Here is a 19,140-nt window from a genome sequence, read left to right as displayed (position 1 = left end):
TTATAACATAAAAGCACCACCATATATCAACATTAAATATTTACCACCTGTTTCACCTACTTAATTGTAAGCTTCAAGAAGCCAAAGATGCCATCTTAGTCATCTTGATTGTACCACCACCTGGCCCAGTATTTGTAGGAGAAGGCACTGCATAAATGTTTTTCAAACAGAACGATCTCTTCAGAAGTTTCTGGAAGCATGAACCATGACACACAGGACCTAGTTTATTTAGTTAATGTTTGTATTAGAGTGGCCAAAACTGTCCTGAGGAAACCCAGCATAAACAGACTTCCCACCCTAAGTTTCTTCTTGGCTGAATAAAGAAGGACTAGATGTTCTCTAGGGTCCCTTATAATTCCATGATCCTTGTATCCCAGGGAATTCCCCAGCAGAATAGATTGTTGAGTAGAAAAGAGGCAAGTGTGGCCTCTCCCCAGAAGGTCTTTAAGATGATCCGTAACCTCTGGGATGGCTGGACATAGGAAAAAGAATTTGTGACCCATGACTTCCTTGTTTTAAATAAAATTCTCTCTGCTTTGCCACCTTCTTTCCCTCTCTCTCTCTCTCTCTCTCTCTCTCTCTCTCTCTCTCTCCCCTTCCCTCTCTCCTTTTCCCAGCCTCTTCCTCTTCTTTTCCTCTTTCCTTATCTGCTTCTCTTCTCCTACCCGTCCCACCGCACTCTTCCAGTACAGCTAAGTCCACCTCACCCGCTTTCTTTTTCTCTCCAGATTTATCTATCTCCAGTCCCCTTCGTTTATCCTGCTCTCCTACCCACTCCCTCGCTCGTCTCCTTTCTCTCCTGTCAGCCCTGCAGGAAGCCGAGACTCCTCACGAAGCCCGGAGGTGGGAGGGTGGGTGGGTGGACCCTGGCGCCGCGGTCCCGCCCCTCGGTGCGTGTGTGAATGTCTGTGTGGCCGTGACGCGGCGCCGGCGGCGGGGAGGGAGGCTGGGCCCTCTGGAGAGGGAGGCGAGCGGATCGCTGGGGCTGCTCGGCTCCTGCGCGCCCTCGCGCTCCCCGCCGCCCGCCAAGGCGCAGGCAGGGCGCAGGCGGCGGCGGGCGGCATGGAGAGCCTGCTGGAGAACCCGGTGCGTGCCGTGCTCTACCTCAAGGAGCTCACGGCCATCGTGCAGAACCAGCAGAGCCTCATCCACACCCAGCGCCAGCGCATCGACGAGCTGGAGCGGCGGCTGGACGAGCTAAGCGCCGAGAACCGCAGCCTGTGGGAGCACCAGCAGCTGCTGCAAGCCCAGCCTCCGCCCGGGCTCGTCCCTCCGTCGCCAGCCCCGCTGCCTGCCACCCCGGCCACCGCTGCCGCCGCCGCCGCTGCCGGGGCCCAGGAATCGCTCCAGAACCACGGACAGATCTCGCCCGCTGCACCACAGCCTGCGCCGGAGCAGCCACAGCTTCAGCACCACGGACAGCTCCTGGTGCAGCCCCAGCCGGGCCCCAGCAGCAGGGCTCACGCACCCCAGTCGCCCCACCAGCACCCAGTGGCGCCCGGGGCTGTCGCCGACAAGGAGAAGGAGCGTCCCCCGAGTTGTTGCACTGCCGCTGGAACCCTCCTTCAGCACAAATCCCCCGCCGCCCTCGGCAAGGGCGTCCTGAGCCGGAGACCCGAGTGAGTGGGGAAGAAGGGAGGGTGATTGTAGTGAAAGAAAGGGAAGTATATGGATATAAGGAGGAGATAAGGGGGAAATGGGGTGCCCCTAAGAGTCTGAGGGACTAGGGTAACCTGAAGTGAAGAGATGAGAAGCTGCTTGAAGGTAGAAGTGTGTCAAGGAGATTTGGGGGAAAAGAGGTATTGTTATCAGTGTTTGAGAGGGTTTAGGGGATGTTGGAGCAAAAGAGAGAATCCAGACCCTTACAGGGGGCAAAGGAGGAAAGAAATGGGTTTTAAGTGACTGGGGATATCAGAAACTGGCAGATTTTAAAGGGGACAAAATTGGGAGGAAGTTGTGGTGAAGATTACACTGAAGAAAAAAAGAACAGTTGAATTTTTTTAAGTTAGCAAAAATTTGGAAGGGAGTTTGGGGAGTAAAATTATTTGAATGGAGAGTGAGATATGAAAAAGACAGAGGCTTGGCAAAGATGCATGCTAAGAGCTTTAAAAGGGCTAAGGTCTACGAAGAGTAGAATTGAGGTCTGAGAAAATTTAGGAGGCAAGGCATAAGGCTGAAAAGCAGGAATGATGTGAGAAGGCAGAAGTGCTGGGGACAGAGGAAGATAAAGGGTGGGAGAAAGCATTTCCCAGAGGAACGAGTCTGGCTCTTTAACTGATGCAGTGGGATCAAAGCCAGGAGTGGCTCTTTGGGGAAGCTTACTCTGCTCTGACCTGAGTGGGCATCTTTCTTCTGAATCCCCACAGAACTAAAGGGGTGCAAAGACACAACCTACCAAGCCACTGGAGGACTCAATTATAGCATGAGGACTCAATCTGGCTATAGCTCTTTTCCTCTGACTCAAAGAGGATTTCTGTGCAGGATGGTTGGCAATTGTGGAAAGGGAACAATGATGAGAGAAATAGTTGGCAAACAGAGTTGTTGGTATTTGGATGTTTAAATCTCTCTCTATTATGGTTGGTGACTGCAAATCTTGTTTCCACTTGATTATTTGGTGATCTTATGAATCTCATGTTGGGTCCTGAGAGAAATATACTCATTAGTCCCAGCGAGGGACTCTAGGACTTCAAGCTCTTTCTTTAATTTCAATGTCTATGAACTATGGACATGGGAAGAAGAAATGAAAGAGGACTGGAATATTCTCTCCTCTGTATTGGGCAGGTTGTGACATATCCGCTTCCTTCCTCTGACTATACAGGTGATGAGAGAACTGCATGGAAGAACAGCTCAGGGGGAAATCAGTACCTAGTCAGCACCTGACCCTGACAATGGTGATGCTTAAGAAGGAGCTGGGTGGGGGAGGAGGCCAGAGAGCCAAGAATTTCACCTCATCCAGTCTCAGCATGTTTCAGGTCTGCAGATACTTGTGAAGATTTGATGTATTCCTTAAAAAACTCATTTTGTCTTCATATCTATGTAGTTAAGGAAGTTGGGTCAGGATATGTTAGCTCATAGAGGGTAGATTTGACCAGAACCATGGCTCTTAGGGGTGAAGATCCATGATGATCTGACTTGGCAGACCTATAGCAATTGATTCAAGCCCCACGAAGATGTGGCTTTCTTCCCCAGCTCCCTCAATGGCCCATTTGCCCTTCCTTCAGTTTCAGTTTTCTTTCCTTATCTGGCATAAAAAGCAGAAAGCCAGTTTTCCCTCAGTGCCCATGATTCAACAAAAGACAACGTTCTTCCAAGGTATTATGTGGCTTTTTTCCCTAAATAGGGGAGAAGAATTCTTTCATTTGTTTTTCCTTGGCAGCCACAGCTTCCTGGTAATTATGGTTCTTCACCTGATTCCTCTCCTCATGCACTTTGGTATCTCCCTTGGTATTCCCCACTTTCTTTTCATTTCTTCAGGGAACTGTGAGCAAAAAGGGTTGAGGAAAGATAATTTTTTCTTGGAAAAGGACTTTGTTGTGGCCCCCAAAGTAGCTTAAAGAGCCCAAACCCTCCTGCCCAAGTGCTCTTGCTGGGAAACCATGGATTTCGGAATTACCTGGGTTCCTATCCAGCCTCCCGAGTCAAAACCAGAGACAAACCATAGTGTCTTCATCTTTCCTTCTCCTTTGTCCTGCTTTTGCTTCCCATAGGAGCAGAACAAAAATAAGAAATAATTAGAATGGTGGAGAGTGGAAGTTGTTAAAAATCTTTCAGTTAGGAAGTTATGCCAGGCACTAAAAGGTTAATACCCCAAGTAGCTCCTTCCTTCCTCCAGATCCTCCAGCTTTTCCCCTTGCTCCCTGAGCCTGGATACCAAGAGACAGAGAGAGCGCCTTACCTCCTCCCTGCAACTCTCTCTCCCCTTGGATGTGAAATCATGGACATCTTGGCTGGCTGCCTGCTGTGCCTCTTGTGCCACCCATTTCTCCCCACTGTTCTGCTGAACTTCAACCTGTTTCCCCCACAGAACCTTAGTAATGAATCACTGTTGCTGATTACGTTTGGCCCCACCCTGCTCTCTACCCATGACCCCCATTTTGTATGGCTATCCTCCTCTGCCCATACCTCTCAGTGGTGCAGGGCTAGATGCAGCCAGCAGGCAGAGAGAGATCTTTATGGATAGGGTGAGGTGAGGAGAAGAGCAGAGCCAGCAGCCCTCTCCCTGGTGTTTCTCCCGGGGAGCTCCCTGCTGAATCAGTTCTCTCCTGGGCGTGCTGAAGTAGGAAGAAGATATGGCAGATGAAGTCTCTGGATCATAATTTTACTGAAATCTTCTCTCATTTTTTACTTGCCCTTCTCTGGCCTCATTATAGTAAAAATGCGGCCCTGGTGAGGTTGCTGAGGGTTGGGTGAGGGTTACATGGGGCCAGGCACTGTGTTAGATACATTATCTTCCCATTCAGTTTTTCTCTTATCCCCAGAACTCCTCTTCCTGCCCAAATCTAGGAGACGCAGGAGCCCCGGGGAACCTGGGACCAGGAAATAATGGATCATTTAATTGTCATCAGATCTGCATTAATAAGCAGCCTGGTCTCTCTCCCTTCTTCATCTGAGGGAGATAGGAAGGTGGTAGCCTTGGAGGTCAGGCCAAGGAAGTGACGACGAAAGAGTGGGTGAGTGCAGAGATATCATGGAAGAAAGATGCTGGAGGGGTTAACATTCTTTCTCTGCATGTTTCCTGGCTCTTGCTAAGCTCCAGCCCCCACTGCTTTTGCCTCTTAATGAAAGCAGCGATCTAGCTTCCTCCTCTTTATTTTTTCAATCAAGGCTCACAGCATCTACAGAATTGATTATCCCTTTCCTGGCTGGAGTCAGAGCCTCAGCCTGATCTGGCAGAGTCTACTTCTTGCCATGGAATCACATGACCCTATCGGAGGCTACTGGCTTCAGCATGACCACAGCTTCTCTGTCTGAACACGTTTGCCCACCCAGCCAGCCACGCGTGTAGAGCCCAGGGCTTGCCCATGTTCCCCAACCCCTAGGCAGAGGATTACTGAAGGCTGGGTAAGATTCTTGAATTATAATTCAAATTCAGCTCCTACCCCAAAACCCCACCTCCAAGTAGCCATGAAGTCTGAATGGCTCAGTAGCTCCTGTCCTCCCCTCTCTTCCTTCGCCCCTTGTCTTCCTCTTCTACTTTCTCTTCCTCACTACCTTCCTTTTTCTCTTTGTCCTTCCTTCTCTCTTTCCCCTTTCTTCCCTCCCCTCAAAATCTTTCTCTCCCATATTTACTTCCTTCTATCTATCCTTTGGTTCCATTTAAGCTGCTCAGAGGAGTCTCCTCTTCTCTACTTCTGTCCTTTAAGCATAAAATACATCTTGGGTCATTTTTGAGCTCCACAGTGTCATACTGACTGGAGGCTGAAGGATAGTTAGACAATCATTAGATGTGCTCTTTACCCTGTTGTCCAAAATGCTGATTGGAGCAGGTGGCTCTGTTCCTACTGCGTCAGGGTTGTCCGCCTGGAGATGGCAACTCCTGTGTGGCCCAGTCTGAGAGCTATTAAGAGAGTGTGAAGGTCTGTCAGTCAGTCGAAAAACAGGAAAGAAGCAAAGAGTCCTTGTGCAACATACCTGAGGCATATATCTAGAAATATCTAAACAAGTGTAAGCAGATTACTGCTGCCTAGAGCTACCCTCTAAAGGTGAAAAGGGGGAGCATATTGAGAGCCCAGAGACAGGTTTTCTTGGTTGAGTCAAGGGTTTATGTCAGGAACAGTAAGAGCCAAGGATAGCTGGAAGGAGGATGGAGCCCCAAAGATTCAATTCATGGAGATACCTGGACTGCATGTGCATATCACCCCATCCTTTGACAGTACAGTACCCTGAGCCCTAATCACTTCCCACCAGGCTAAGCACTATCAAAAGAGTAAGAAGAGCCTCGACACTCAGGGCCCTCGTCTCCTGCGGCTGGAAGGCCTGCTTGCTGAGGATACAAAATGAAGTCCAGGGCTCATCAAACCGCCTCTCCTCCTTTTCCTCCTCTACCCCCAGCAAGGAGAGGAATTCTAGCTGGTAAGCTGGAAAATGGGGCCAGAATGAAGACTCACTGAGAGGAGGCAGTGTGCATCTTTTCGCTCACCTAGAAGCTGGCCCAAAGGGGGCACTTATAAAGATGTTCTGTTCCCTGCTCCTCCAAGAGCCCAGACCACTATTCCTACCTCCCTTTCATCCAAAAAGAACACAGTTCAAGAGAAACAAGTTGCCCCCGCCTCTGGGAAAACCCAATGGCCTCCGTCCTTCCCACCAGCTCCCTGTGCCTTGCTCCATTCGCTCCCTCCTTCCTCACTCCCAAGCCTTTCCCAGGCCCATGTAGTTAGCGCCATAAGGGCCCCACGAGAGTATCCTGGAACATTTTCCTGTTGGCCTGAAACCCAGAAAGAAGAGCAGCAGTTGGTTCTGCTGATTCAGCAAATATCTGTGCAGCCTGAGTTTCAAAGGTCACTTATGAGAAAAGGCAGATGGGGTCAGTTCTGGGTGGAGAGCCAATGAAAGCGAGGGTGATATGGAAAAAGAGGGGAGAGCTGGGACCAACAGCTGGACCTGTGGTCTGGAAAGAGCCTTGGATCCTGAATTTAAATCCCGTGTAAAGATTTTTAGACAGACTGACCTTGTTGGGGAGCCTCACCATTTTTCACTAGGGCCTAAACATACTCCGGCCCTGGACACTAACTAAAGAGCAGGATGGTGTGGGGTTTCTTAGTAAGAGGTCCCGGGGACACTCTCATTGCACCTGGCAGATCCCCAAATGCAAGGCCATCTGGCAGGATTTCCAAGGCTTGGGCCACTGCAGCACCTACCTCCTCTGCTTCTGGAAAAGCACAAAGTGCAGGTTCTCACCCAGGCTGCAAAGAGTTTCTTGTTTCCAGGGAGGAAAGTGGTGGTCATCTCCATTTCAAGGAGAGAGGGCATTAACAAACAAAAAGAATGAGGAGTAGAATGAGGGAGAAATTAGATTTTTCAGGTTGAAGGGAACTTAAGGAACCACAGAATCACAAAATTTTCAAGATCAAGGTGGTTAAGAACATGGGCTTTGATGTCAGGCATCCCTGGGTATGAGTCCTGCTGTATCACCTACCAGCTGTGAGACCTTTTGTCATTATATACCTTCTTTAAGCCTCTGGGTTTTTTTTCATTTATAAAATGAAAAATAATATATATTTTGAAGGGTTGTTATAAAGTCTAAAAATTAAACGGTATCATTTTTTTTAGTACAGTTCTGGATACATAGTAAGTGCTCAAGACATTGTAGTATTTCTACAGATAAAGAACCCAGGGCCAGGGCTCATCCCCGGTCAGACCACGGTGAAAGACTAGAAACCAAGTTCAGGATTCCTCCCATGCTTTCAAGCCAGCTTTCTATGTGTGCCCTTTTCTCATCTACCCCTCTACCTTTGGATAATGTGCACCCAAGCTATTTCAGATACGTGAATGTGGACCTTACCTTGAAATGCAGCCAGGCAGGACAAATCCACCGTCCCTTCGTGGTCTGTGATGGGGTCTCACAACTTTATAGTTTGGAAGTGCTTCCTTAAGCTCAACTTAAATGTCTTCTGTTGCATTTTAAGATTATTTGCACTTCTCCTAAGGACATCACAGAGATCTGAGTTATCACCAGATGTCCCATGGTGATAAGAATGACCTCACCCATTTTCCAAATGGGGAAACCACAGTCTCATCTACTATATGAACTTGTCGAGGATAAAGGTAAAGGGCGAGGGCAATGGAGTCTGGGCCAGGAGAATGTTTCCCACGTCCCTGGAATAAAAGCTATATTCATTTGTCTAAATTCTTCCATCCTGGGAATTTTGACAGTGTAGCCCTGCTCTTTGCAAAGTTGAAAAAAAAAAAAAAAACAAAACCCCACCAAAAACCCAGCAGGGATTGCCTGAGAAAAGGAGAGCCTGACGTGTTGTGGGATTTGGGGTGGTGGGTTGAGGGGAAAGGCAGGAGGTTAGGGGAGGACTCTACTTTCTCTGGTCAAGCCTAGAGATAAGAGTTTCTTCTCCTAAGACTTTCTTAGATGAAATACTGTCTAGGGGAAAGAAAAAAAAAAAAGCAGAAAAGAAAAGATAGTGGGCTTCCGACGTTCCCTCCCAGGTGGTTGTGGCTGTGAGGCCACCATAGGCAAAGGCTGCCATGTGTGGCACTGGGTGCAGTGGAGGCATGGGCTGCTCTGTGGTTGCTCTTTGTCTGGAATATCCCATCTGGGACGGTTATGTAACTCTGCAGGACGGGTGCATGTGCTGAGTGGTACCTTTTGTCCCCAGTAGGCAGGCAGGCTACTGTGGACAGAGGCCATGCGGGCCCGTCCAAGTCCCTGCCCGCGCTCTGTACTGGCACTAGGCCAGTCCCTCCAGGCCACAGCTGCAGGGCCTGGAGGGCTTTCGGAGCTCGACCAGGGTCCTCCAGCCCCACTGGGGAGTCAAGCAAATATCAGAGCTGAAAAGTTATGAAAAGGTCCTTTGGTCCAAACTTCTCATTGTGGTAAATGAGGAAACTATGGCTGGAGAGAGAAGTGACTCGTGCTTCCAGACTAGTTAGCGGCAGAGCGAGTCCTGGAACTCTTCATGTGGTGGTGCTCTTGACATTACCCAGTGAAGGGCCACTGGAACCGGTCAGGACTGTTCCGTGGGTGTACGGGGCCAGATCTACAGCTAGTTACGGGAATTCAGGGGACCCAGGGAGGTCTCTGCCTTCTGGAATATCTTGCCTGTGCCCGCAATTCCCCAATTAGAGATTCCTTCCAATACTTCAAGGTTATCCCCCTTGTTAAAATGCAAATTCTCCCAGGACAGGAGAAAAACAACACGCTTAGCTCTGTCAGCCTTTCCACTTCAGCATGGAAGGGTTCTGATTTGAGCAGTGTCCGAGAGAGGATTTGGTAAGGGAGGAGGGTGCCATAGCAGCACTGGCTGACTAAGGCACAGAGCAGGAGGCTCAGACGGAGTTGAAGGGCTCACAGGGCAGGCTGCTGAAAGCCTAAATGATTTTTATCTCGGCTGTATTTTGCAGAAATTGGAATTGCCTTGCCTGGACCTGGCAAGCAGAATGGTGGGGGGACCCAGGGCACTCCCAGATTGGCTTGCCTTGGAAAAGCGATTATCTTGGCTTTGAAGGGATACTTGCCCAAGGAGCTTCATGGGTAAAAATCCTTAGGCAGGAATTTAAGGAGCATCCTGACACTTGGTAATCTCTTTTGAACCTTTCTAGGATCTTAAAATAATTTTCTAGTTGGCAAAAGTTCACACAACTCTATTGGGGTTTGCTGTCAGGTGGGAAGATGTGGGCAAGAGGGTTAACAGGTGGTAGAGGTTGGGGTCACATGGGCTGGGAGAGAATGGGGGATGAGGGGCTAACTCAACATCTAGTAGGTGCTTGATAAATACTGCTTGCATTTACTCCTAGTATGCAGGTCCCAGGCCGGCTCAGCAATCGTTGAGTGGAGGGAGGGACGGGTATGGTGCTCAGGCTGAGGAAGGTCTCAGCTGGAGGGAAGCCCTACTGGGGAAGTAGGCTGTGCTTAGTTAGGCCCAACAGCCCAGGCTCTGCAGCTGAGCACATGAAAGAAGCTGGATCAGAGGCTCAGCTCCAAAGGCCAGCTGGGGGGTAAGGAGCACATGAGTGCTCCTCCCAGCTAATAGGTCCCACCCAAACCTATCCATGAGCATGGAAAGGCCTCCCCTCCATCTGCCGCCAGCCTCTGACCCCAGACCAGTCCAGTCCTCAGCCTGGGGAGCCGTGTGAAGAATTAAGCATGAGAAAGCCCTGTGAGTGTTTCATCTCAGTATCCCCACCCCAGGCCCATGGCCTTGCTGGAAGCTTGAACTAGGAATAGGCAAAAGGTCTCTGATGATGGGAGGGAAAGGAAGCCCAAACTGTGGCCATGTCTCCAGGTGGAAAGAGAAAAGAGACAGCTGGATTCTGGCCTGGCGGATAAAACAGGGACCAGTGTCAGGCTCCAGTCCTCTTTACTCCTGTTTCTTGACCAGGCAGTGTCGGCTCTGTTCAGGGAATGTCAGGACACTGAAGGGAGGGTGAGCGGGCATGTGCAAGTTGTGGGTGTGTTTGCGGGGACAATTGTGCAGGGGTGAGTGTTACTAGGGCTGGAGGAGATGGATTGCACTGCACACCATAAAAAGATGTGTGGGCCTCATGGCGCAACTCAGCGTAGGCCTTCCTCCTGCTTCCCCGTGACACCCTGGTCTGGTCACACGGTCAGGACTCTGGGTTCTATCTCCTTTCTTGGCAATGATTTGTTTCATCTCTCTTGGTTAGCCAGTTCCTTCTGGGTCTTCCCCTCTGTAAAATGGGGTGAGTCTATATTGCTTCCCCCCTCACTCTGTTGCAGGTGCGCACGGGGCCAGGATGGAGGCTGCCAGCTCCTGGGAGGAAGGCCCCCTGGAAGGTGGGTCAGGGATCGGAGGCTCTCTATTGCGGTATTGTGTTTGGAAGTTCAGGTACCCAGCAGAGGTGTGAGGCAGGGAAAGCTGCGTCGTGGTTTTCCCTGAACCCATCTGACCTAGCTTTGGCCAGGGCCTGGCACCACATGACCTCTTGGGGCTCTGGAGCTGGCAGGTCAAACCAGCTGTCTCCCTGCCTCCAAAGAGGAGAGCACTCCCCGTCCCAGGCAGAGAGGCAAGGGAATTCCACAATCTCTTCCTTGACAGATGATTCCAATGCACCACAATTTTCATTCAACACATGAGTTCAACACAATGATTATTTTAAAACAGCAACAGCAACAAAAACTCTACAAAGCAGTTGGGAATCTCTTGCTTGTGTCTAGTTTCAGTGTTTCCCGGCACAGTCTGGTCTTTACAGAGATGTCCTGGATGCTTCCCAATGGGCTCATTTGCCATCTTTGACATTCTTGGGGCTACTTAACTCCTAAGAGCCAGTCATGGAAGGCCGAAGGGAATTCCAGAAGTAGGCAGGACCCTGACCCAGAAGCCAGGCCCCTCAGTGCTTATGGCTGTGCCATCCTCACAGACCGCAAGTGTAAGCTTGGTGCAAACTCCTCTCCTTCTCTGGGTCTCGATTTCTCCTCTGTCCAATGGGGACAATCACTCTGCGCAGCTCTTCGTCTCCCCTAGACTCACCAAGTCCACGAAAAGCAAAGCTGTTAAGGGGTTGCTGAAGCAGGAAGGACCTAGCTTAGACGTGAAAAGTGACTTCCAAATGGTAAGAGCCTTAGGAAGGGAGGTCAGGATGGGGGACAAAGGGAGACGCTCAATTCACGCTCCCTTTCAAAAAAAAAAAGAGAGAGAGAGAGACCCCTTCAGTATAGGGTGGCGCCGCCCTGCAGGTAGGGGAGGAACGAGGTGAATTCTGCAGGGGCTTCCAGCTCTAACTACCTCGGGAATTTCCACCGGGTTCCCTCCGGACTTTGCGCGAAACCCGGGAGCAAGCTGGAAGGGAGAGCTCAGGAACCAGGAACCCCTGGCCCCGAACTCGCTCGGAAAGCCTGGGGAAAGCCCTTCCTCCCCTGGCCGCTTCCCCGGGGGCTTCTCCGTGGGGAGGGCGCGCGCAGCCGGGCTCTCGGCTGCGTGGGCGGCTTGGCGAGCTGCTGACAGCAGGATGGAACCTCCGGCCTCCGCGCCGCGCCAGCCCAGCGCCGAGCGCCAAGCTCCCCCGCCGGGGCGGGCACCCCGACCGGGGGAAGCCGCGCCCCCCACCCCACCTCCCGCGCGCACGCGCCCCTCGCCCCCAGCCCGCCCCCGCCCCGCGCGCAGCTGCTGAGTCACCCGCTCCGGAGGCGCAGCCTTGGCACCTGTGTGCTGGGGCTCGGCCGCGCCCGCCGCGCCCCCACCCCCCTCCGCCCGCTTTCCGGGGAGCTCGCCGCGCTCCCGCTGCCAGCCTCCGCTGGGCAGCCCGCCCCTCTCCCTTCTCACTTCGTCCTGCGCCCCGGCCAGTCTCTCGAGTATGGTCGTTCCCCGCGGCCCCCTCCCGCCCAGCGGCCCCCTCCGACTCAGCCCGGCGTGCGCACCGCCACCCGCCCACAGCGTCGGGGAGCGCCCCCGGCGCCGCCGCCGCCGCCCGCGCCTTCCCGGGAGGCGAGTGGAGAGGTGGGGGGCCTCCGTGCTGCGTCACCACCGGGCCGCTGCTGCCGCCGCCCCCCGCGGGCCTCCTGGGTCCCCCGGTTCCAGACCACGACTGCTTCCCCCCCCCCCCCCCCCCCCCCCCGCCCCAAGGCCGCGGATCCTTTCCCAGGCCTCCGTAGGCCCCAGCCCAGGCTGGTGGGTGGGCATCCACCTGGGAGAAGAAGGGGAGAAGAAAGAATGGGCGACTTCAGGGATCAGGATGGTGACACCTAGGTCCAACCTCTACACAGCGTCCACCTCCCCTAGCCTCCCTGGCACCAGACACGTGGGCTGTATCCCAGCTTTCCCATGGTTTATATTGTATTTAATAGAATCACATTCTTAGAATTCTGGCCCAACCTATGATGAAGCATAATAGTTGAGAATGTGGCACTAGGTTTGAATCCTGACTCGGTCATGTGCTCCCCGCGATACTCAGCAGTGACAGTCGTGGTTTTCTTATCTGTAAAATGGGGCTGGGCAATAGTCCTAACCTCATAGGATTGCTGTGAAATTAAGAGGTCATGCCAATAAAGCGCCAGGCAAGGCAAGTGCCTGCACACAGTGAGGAAAAGTATAGTAGTTGTTGTTCTTTTGGGACCTTTGGGGCCAGAAAGTGTTTTTCGAAGGTAGAGAGCTCTCTTCCTTATCCCCGTGTCTTCCAGAGAGCTCAGAACAGAACGACTTCTTGTTGACAATCCCTCAAATATTTGAAGACCGTCATCTCTCCTTTCCCTGGCATTCTTGTCCACGATCCACAACTCCCCCCACCCCTGTCTTTTTTTGTTTTCTTTCGGAAGAACACACTTAAGCCTACCACTTCCTGTTCCTTGTGGCTTTGTGGGTCTCTCTGTGTGGCCAACTCCTCACTGCTTTCTAAAACGCAGGAGCCAGGAAGGAGTCCTTAGGCCCAGGAGGTGTGGCCAGACCAGCCTGGGCTCAGGGAGCCCCTCCCTCACTGTGTTCCAGCCAGGCAGGTTCTGGATTCTGCCTATCTTTGGACAGCATGTAGGAACCCACTAGCTTTCTCAGCCCCGGGACCACAGATGGGACCTGTGGAACAAGGTCAGTGAGAGCTCCTGAAGGATTCTGTCCTCAGCCTTCTGGCCGCCTGTACTTGTGCAGGTTTTAACACCAAAATGCTGAACGTTTAACCTGGCCCTGTTGGTTTTCATTTTGTTAATCTATTTGTGTTCTTTTTAAAATTTAAATTACTCTTTCCAAATAAATAATGCATTGCCATATCACAAAATTAAAAGATGCAGGAGTTGGTAGTGAAATGTGTCTCCCTACCCGTTTCCAACGCACTCATCCCTATTGCCATCCTCCAGAAACCACCCCCCAGAAAAGTTAGCAACTTCTCATGCGTCCTCCCAGGGTTATTCTATGTACATTCAAGCAAATACACACACTCACACCCCCCCACACATACATACACATACATAAGTATACGTATATATTTGTGTTTTTATGTGTGTGTGTTTTCTTTTACACAAATGGCAGTAAACTATATGCTGTTCTGAACTTTGCTTTTTTCCCCAATAATCTATCTTGGTGATCCTTCCATATGCAGTATAAAAAGAGCTGCCTCATTCTTTTTAATAGCTGTAGAGTATGCCATTGGCTGAGATCTAGCTTCCTTCTTCTTGTCTGCTGAGAGTTTGGGAGGCAAGCTCTGGGTAGCCTGCCTCTGTGTAATCATTTGGGGTGTGTTTTTCTGAGGGGTGAGTGGGTAGGCAGACATTACCTGGGAGTTCCATTTGAGCTTGGCCCTCCAGCTTCTGAGCTGTGCTGCTGTAGTCTCCTCCAGACACTGGTCAATTGCAGTAGAAATTGACCTCCTTACCTGAAGGGTCTTCCCCTCCTTACTTGAAGGGTCTTCGCCTCTCTTTTAGCTTGGCTCCCTTTGTTGCCTACAGCCATCAAGTTTGGGGGACCTGCCGGGGTGTTATAGTCTCCTTCCCATGAGCCCAAGATGAGTCCCAAAACCCCACCACCTTCAGGAAGTCTTCCTGAACTGATCTGAGGAAGAAACTGAGCTTCTCCTCACCTCTCCCCCTACTTCCCACCTCAGGCCGGGCATACTCCAGTCCTGGCTAAGAATGAAATCAATTCTTTATTCCTTGGTTTAAAGGTGCTTGTTTTTCTCTACATAAGTATATAGTCATGGCATGTGTACTCTTTCACCTAACAAATATTTGGTCATCTACCGTGTGCTGGTTACTACTGTTCCAGGCACTGAGGTACAGTAGTGAACAAAAAATCCTCAACTCCCTTCATGAAGTTTACAGGCAAAAAATCAGCAAGATTAAGAATGCAAACACATAGTACATCTGATGGGGTGAATGTTGTGGAGAAAAACAAAACAGAGAAGGGGACCTGGGAGTAAAGGGGCTCACAGTTTCAAACAGGGGGCCCCGGGAAGGCCTGAGAAGGTAAAACCTGTGCAAAGACCTTGAGGTGGGGGGGGGGTTCTCTGCCGTCTAGGGAAGGAGCGCTGCTGGGGGAGGCAAAGCCCTGGCAGCGAGGGAACCTGTCTGGTTGTTGAAGTAAGACAGGAGCCAAGGGAATGCAGGGAGAATAGTCTGAGGCAAAAGCAGAAATGTCGGTGGGGGGTAACAAAGGTGGGGGCGTGCAGGGGTGCAGCAAATCTTGTAAGAGATGCTCAAGCTGGGATCCACCAGGCTGTGTTTGGAAATGTGTGGGGAGGGGCGCCTGGGTGGCGCAGTCCTTAAGCGTCTGCCTTCGGCTCAGGGCGTGATCTCGGAGACCTGGAATCGAGCCCCACGTCAGGCTCCTCCGCTGTGAGCCTGCTTCTTGCTCTCCCACTTCCCCTGCTTGTGTTCCCTCTCTCGCTGGCTGTCTCTCTCTCTGTCAAATAAATAAATAAAATCTTTAAAAAAAAAAAAAAAGGAAATGTGTGGGGATATGCTAGTTGTCACAATGGCTGGCAGCGTTGAGGGGGAGGTATTGCTCCCCCAACTTTGGGGGCAAGGGCTACACCAAACAGTCACTAGTGCACAGGACAGCTCCCACAGTGAAGAATGTTCCCGCCCCAAATACCAGTGTTCCTTGTTGAGACACACTGATAGGGTCTTGACACGTCCATTGTGATGAGTTTGGCTTTTACCTCAAGACAAACTGGGTTAAGGGACACCTGGATGGCTCAGTCAGTTGAGTGTCTGCCTTTGGTCCCAGGATCCTGGGATCGAGCCCCATGTCGTCAGGCTCCCTGCTCAGTGGGGAGTCTGCTTCTCCCTCTCCCTCTGCCCCTCCCCCTGCTTACGTGCTCACTCTCACATAAGTAAATAAAATCTTAAAAAAAGAAAAAGAAAAATTGGGTTAAAAGGAAACTTGGCTGCTGGGTTGAGTGTCTGTTGAGAATGGCCTGAAGAGGAAGAAAGCTAGAAGCAAGGAGAGAGGGCAGGACATTGCTGCCAAGTCCTGGCGAGAACCTGGGGTAGTAGCAGTGAAGGTGGCGGTGAGTGGTCAGACCAACAGGGCCTTGTGAGGGATTAATGTGTCACGTGAGAGAAAGAGGAATTGAGCGTGAGTCCAAGAGTTTGGGTCAAAGTTATTGGAAGTTGAGATGGGGAAGGTCTGGGTTGGGGGGAGATTTCAGGTGGGGTTTCAGACATGTTAAGTTTGTGGTACTTGTTATGGGAAGCTTGTTAGACACTCAAGTGGAGAGATTGGTAGGCATTTGGGATGGACTGGAGATAGAAATCTGGGGAGGCTTTGAAAGCCTTACTGGGTGACATTGCCAAGGAGCAAGAAAGGAAGACTGAAGAGGACCAGGGGTGGAGCCTTGGTGCTCGCTGGTGTCAAAAGAAAAGCTGGAGAAGCATGCGGTGTCCTAGCAAAGAGGGGTTTCAACCAGGAGGGTGGGAACATAGAGACGAGCCCTGGAGTAAGGCGAGGAGTGAGAACTGCCCATCAGCCTTAGCAACATTGAGGTCATCAGTGACCTTGAAAAGCATAGCTCCGGTAACGCCATAGGGGCAGAAGCTTGATTAGTGTGGGTATAAGAGAGAAGGGAAAAGAGACAAATCAACCAAATGTGATGTGTGGACCTTGAGTAGGTCCTAATTCAGACCAAGCAACTGTATAAAGACATTTTTAAGGCAATCAGGGAAATTTGAGCACTGATATTGGAGAATTGTTGTTAATTTAGTTAGGTGTAATAATGATCCTGTTATTATATCTTTTTAAATTTCTTACCTGTTAGAGATACATTCCAACTAAAATGATATTATTTCTGGGGTATGCTTTAAAATACCCCAGCAAAAAATATTGGGGTGGAAGATTAGTAAGATATATGTTTGAAATTTCCCTAATCAGAAGTTTAAGGAAGAAGAGGAGAGGAACTGCAGACAGTGAGTGCAGAAATCCCTTTGATGAATTTCCCTATAAGGAAGAGTAAAGGGATGGGTTGATAACTGGAGGGCGAAGTGGGTTCAAGACAGAAGATCGCTCTGGAAGGTGGGAGAAAGAGCACGTTTGTTTCCATTAGCGACGGGAGACTCCACTTGCTGACCCTCTGCCACAGAATGGCCCTGAACTAAGCCCTGTAGGGAGACTGAGGAAGGCTGCATCACTACCTAGAGGAAAGTCATAATAATTTAATGAAAGCAAATATTTTATCATGCGTTTACTACGGTGAGGTGCTATGTTAAGGGCTTTACAAGCTTATCTCAATCTATGTCCTGATACCCGCACCAGTTGGGGGGGTGAGGCATGATGAGGTTAGGAGACGTGAGGTGCCCACGTGGATTCAAGCCCCAGCAGGGTGATTCTGGCAGTCAGTGCCTTCCCCTCTACTCTCCATTGCCCTCCCGCAGATGATGTGGTAACACGCATCCGGGCGGCAAAGGGAAGTTTTTCAGAACGCACTTGCCCCTAACTCTGCCCTGGAGACTGTCGTTCACTAGGGGGTTAGTGGAGGGGGCGGCAGCCAAGGGTATTTTAAATGAAGGGCTCAGGAGGCAGTTCCCTGCTTAAGAACCATTAGAATAGATCGGCCCAAGCTCACTCATTTATCAACACACATACACAAACATTCACGTGAGTGCTGTGAATAATTAGACTAGCTGGGAGCTGGGAAAAAATTAAAATATAATGAGCTATGCCGTACAGGAAAAAGGAATGTGAAGAGAAGGGAGCTGAGCACATTTTTGTTATTTAGGGATGGAAAATTTGTTTAGGCTCCTCAAAGGCTGAAGTCATATCTGTATGTTCATTTAGCAGGTGGTTGTTGAACACCTACTGCGTGTCAGGCTCTGCCGTAGGTGCTGGCGATTCACAGCCAGACAGAGACTCTGCCATCATGGAGCTCACATTCAAGAGAAGACAGATATTAACAAGAAAATGACCGTATGTGCATATAAATGCACAAGGGCTCAAAGGGAAAGTAAGGGGATGATGGGGGGAGGGTGGTTTTGGTAGGCAACACCTCACCTAGGAGGTGACATTTAAGCAGAGAGATTAAATAAAGCTAGGGATAGAGCCACATGAAGACCCGAAGGGAAAACATTCTGTGCAAAGGTCCTGGGGCTGGAAGAAATGGATGCATTCAAAGAATAGAAGAAGGGAAGGCTGGCCAGAAGGCAAGGGAGTGGGGGAGTTGGGGTTGGAGAGGAAGATGGGCCTTGCAGAGGAGTTCGTGGGGTGGGAGGCTAATGGGAAGTCATGGGGTGGAACTTTAAGCAGGGCAGTGATGTGATGCACTAGTGCGGAAAACAGAGTCGGAGGTTCAAAGGGCAGAAGAGGGAGAGTAGTTCAGCAGAGAGAGCCCTAGAGTACCATTCACAATCATCTGCTGTTCCCTCCTTCATTCCGTCTTCCTTTCAGGAGTGTGTACGCATTCCTGCTGTGTGCTAGGCATTTACGTACATCTACCGTCTTTCTATTGACACACTCCTGCTGAGAAGGTATTATTATCCCTCGTTCACAAATGTGGTGACTGAGGCTCAGAGAGGCTGAGGTGGCCCACCCAAGGACACACAGTAAAGTGGTGTCTTCAAGATCCCCGTGCAAGCTTCAGCCTCTTATACCCTGACATAGCTTTCCGCATTCAAGGGGAGTCCTCTGCAGTGTGGGAAGTGCCTCCCCTTGGCAAAGCCCGATCGGGAACTTGGCTCAGTGTTCAGGGACAAAAAGGTTGGTGGCACCGTGCCCATATGACAGTTGTTCATGTTGCTGCAGCTCTGAACCTGGCCTTTGGCCCATTCATCTCGGTCACGCCATGCAGGACTAGGCTAGAGGACTGGCAGAATGCCAACCCACATGTAGCCACAGATGGATGATTTGTAGGTCCCCATGGAACAGCATATCCTTCCGGGGCCCACATGGTCAGGAGGGCTCATGTAGGGGGTACAACAACCTTGGTCTCAGTTCTGTGTGTGTGTGCACATGGCTGCACACGGAGGGTTGTATATATATGCGTATACGTGTATCTGCATATCCCAGGGTGAGTGTGTGTGCGTTCATGTATCCGCGTGTGCATAGGTTTGGGGAGTGTCTACTGAGTGTGAGACTTGGAGTATACTTAGGACCCATGTGCATTTTTATGAGAGCTCTGGGTGTGTTCACGGAATGAGGTGTGCGTGTTAAGGAGTGTGTGCCCCTGGGTGTGTGTGCAATGAGGGGAATGCGTGTGTATTTACGTGTATGAATCTTTGCACTCCCGAGCAAGTGTCTATAAGCACACCGAGGGGTAGTGTGTAGCATGGGTGTTGCTGTGGGCATGTGAATTGGGTTGGGGCACATGAGCAGAGCGGCTGGCTAGGAGGTGGTTGAAGTGTGGGATTGGAGACAGCCTGAGGTTTTGTGCTTCTGCCTACCTCCAAGTCTGACTGCTGTAGAGGACAGGACCGAGGCTCTTCCATTCACAGCCGGGAGGCCGTCTCCTGCACGTACCTGCCGTGGGGTTGTGGAGGGTGGCAGGGGGCTAGAGTCTTAGCTGTGGATTCTCAAGACGTCATCAAACCTCCCTTAGCCT

General features: G+C 50.9%; 1 protein-coding gene across 3 annotated transcripts in view; it reads left to right on the top strand.

Annotated features, from left to right (window-relative positions):
- The first annotated feature begins 980 nt into the window (after positions 1-980).
- Positions 981-19,140, top strand: part of IQSEC3 (IQ motif and Sec7 domain ArfGEF 3) — a 104,778-nt gene continuing 86,618 nt past the window's right edge. For 2 of the 3 annotated variants that reach the window (XM_057303207.1, XM_044385305.2), the window contains exons 1-2: positions 981-1,619; positions 10,409-10,465. In XM_057303207.1, coding sequence (XP_057159190.1) covers positions 1,063-1,619; positions 10,409-10,465 — 614 coding nt within the window. In that variant the 5' untranslated portion in view covers positions 981-1,062. The remainder of the gene's footprint in view (positions 1,620-10,408; positions 10,466-19,140) is intronic. The other variant, XM_026502689.4, reaches the window with a different exon arrangement.

The sequence above is a fragment of the Ursus arctos genome, unplaced genomic scaffold (genome assembly GCF_023065955.2).
Source record: "Ursus arctos isolate Adak ecotype North America unplaced genomic scaffold, UrsArc2.0 scaffold_26, whole genome shotgun sequence".
NCBI classification, from domain to species: Eukaryota; Metazoa; Chordata; class Mammalia; order Carnivora; family Ursidae; genus Ursus; species Ursus arctos.
Note: the sequence above shows the minus strand (reverse complement) of the source record. Positions and strands in the feature narration are given on the sequence as shown.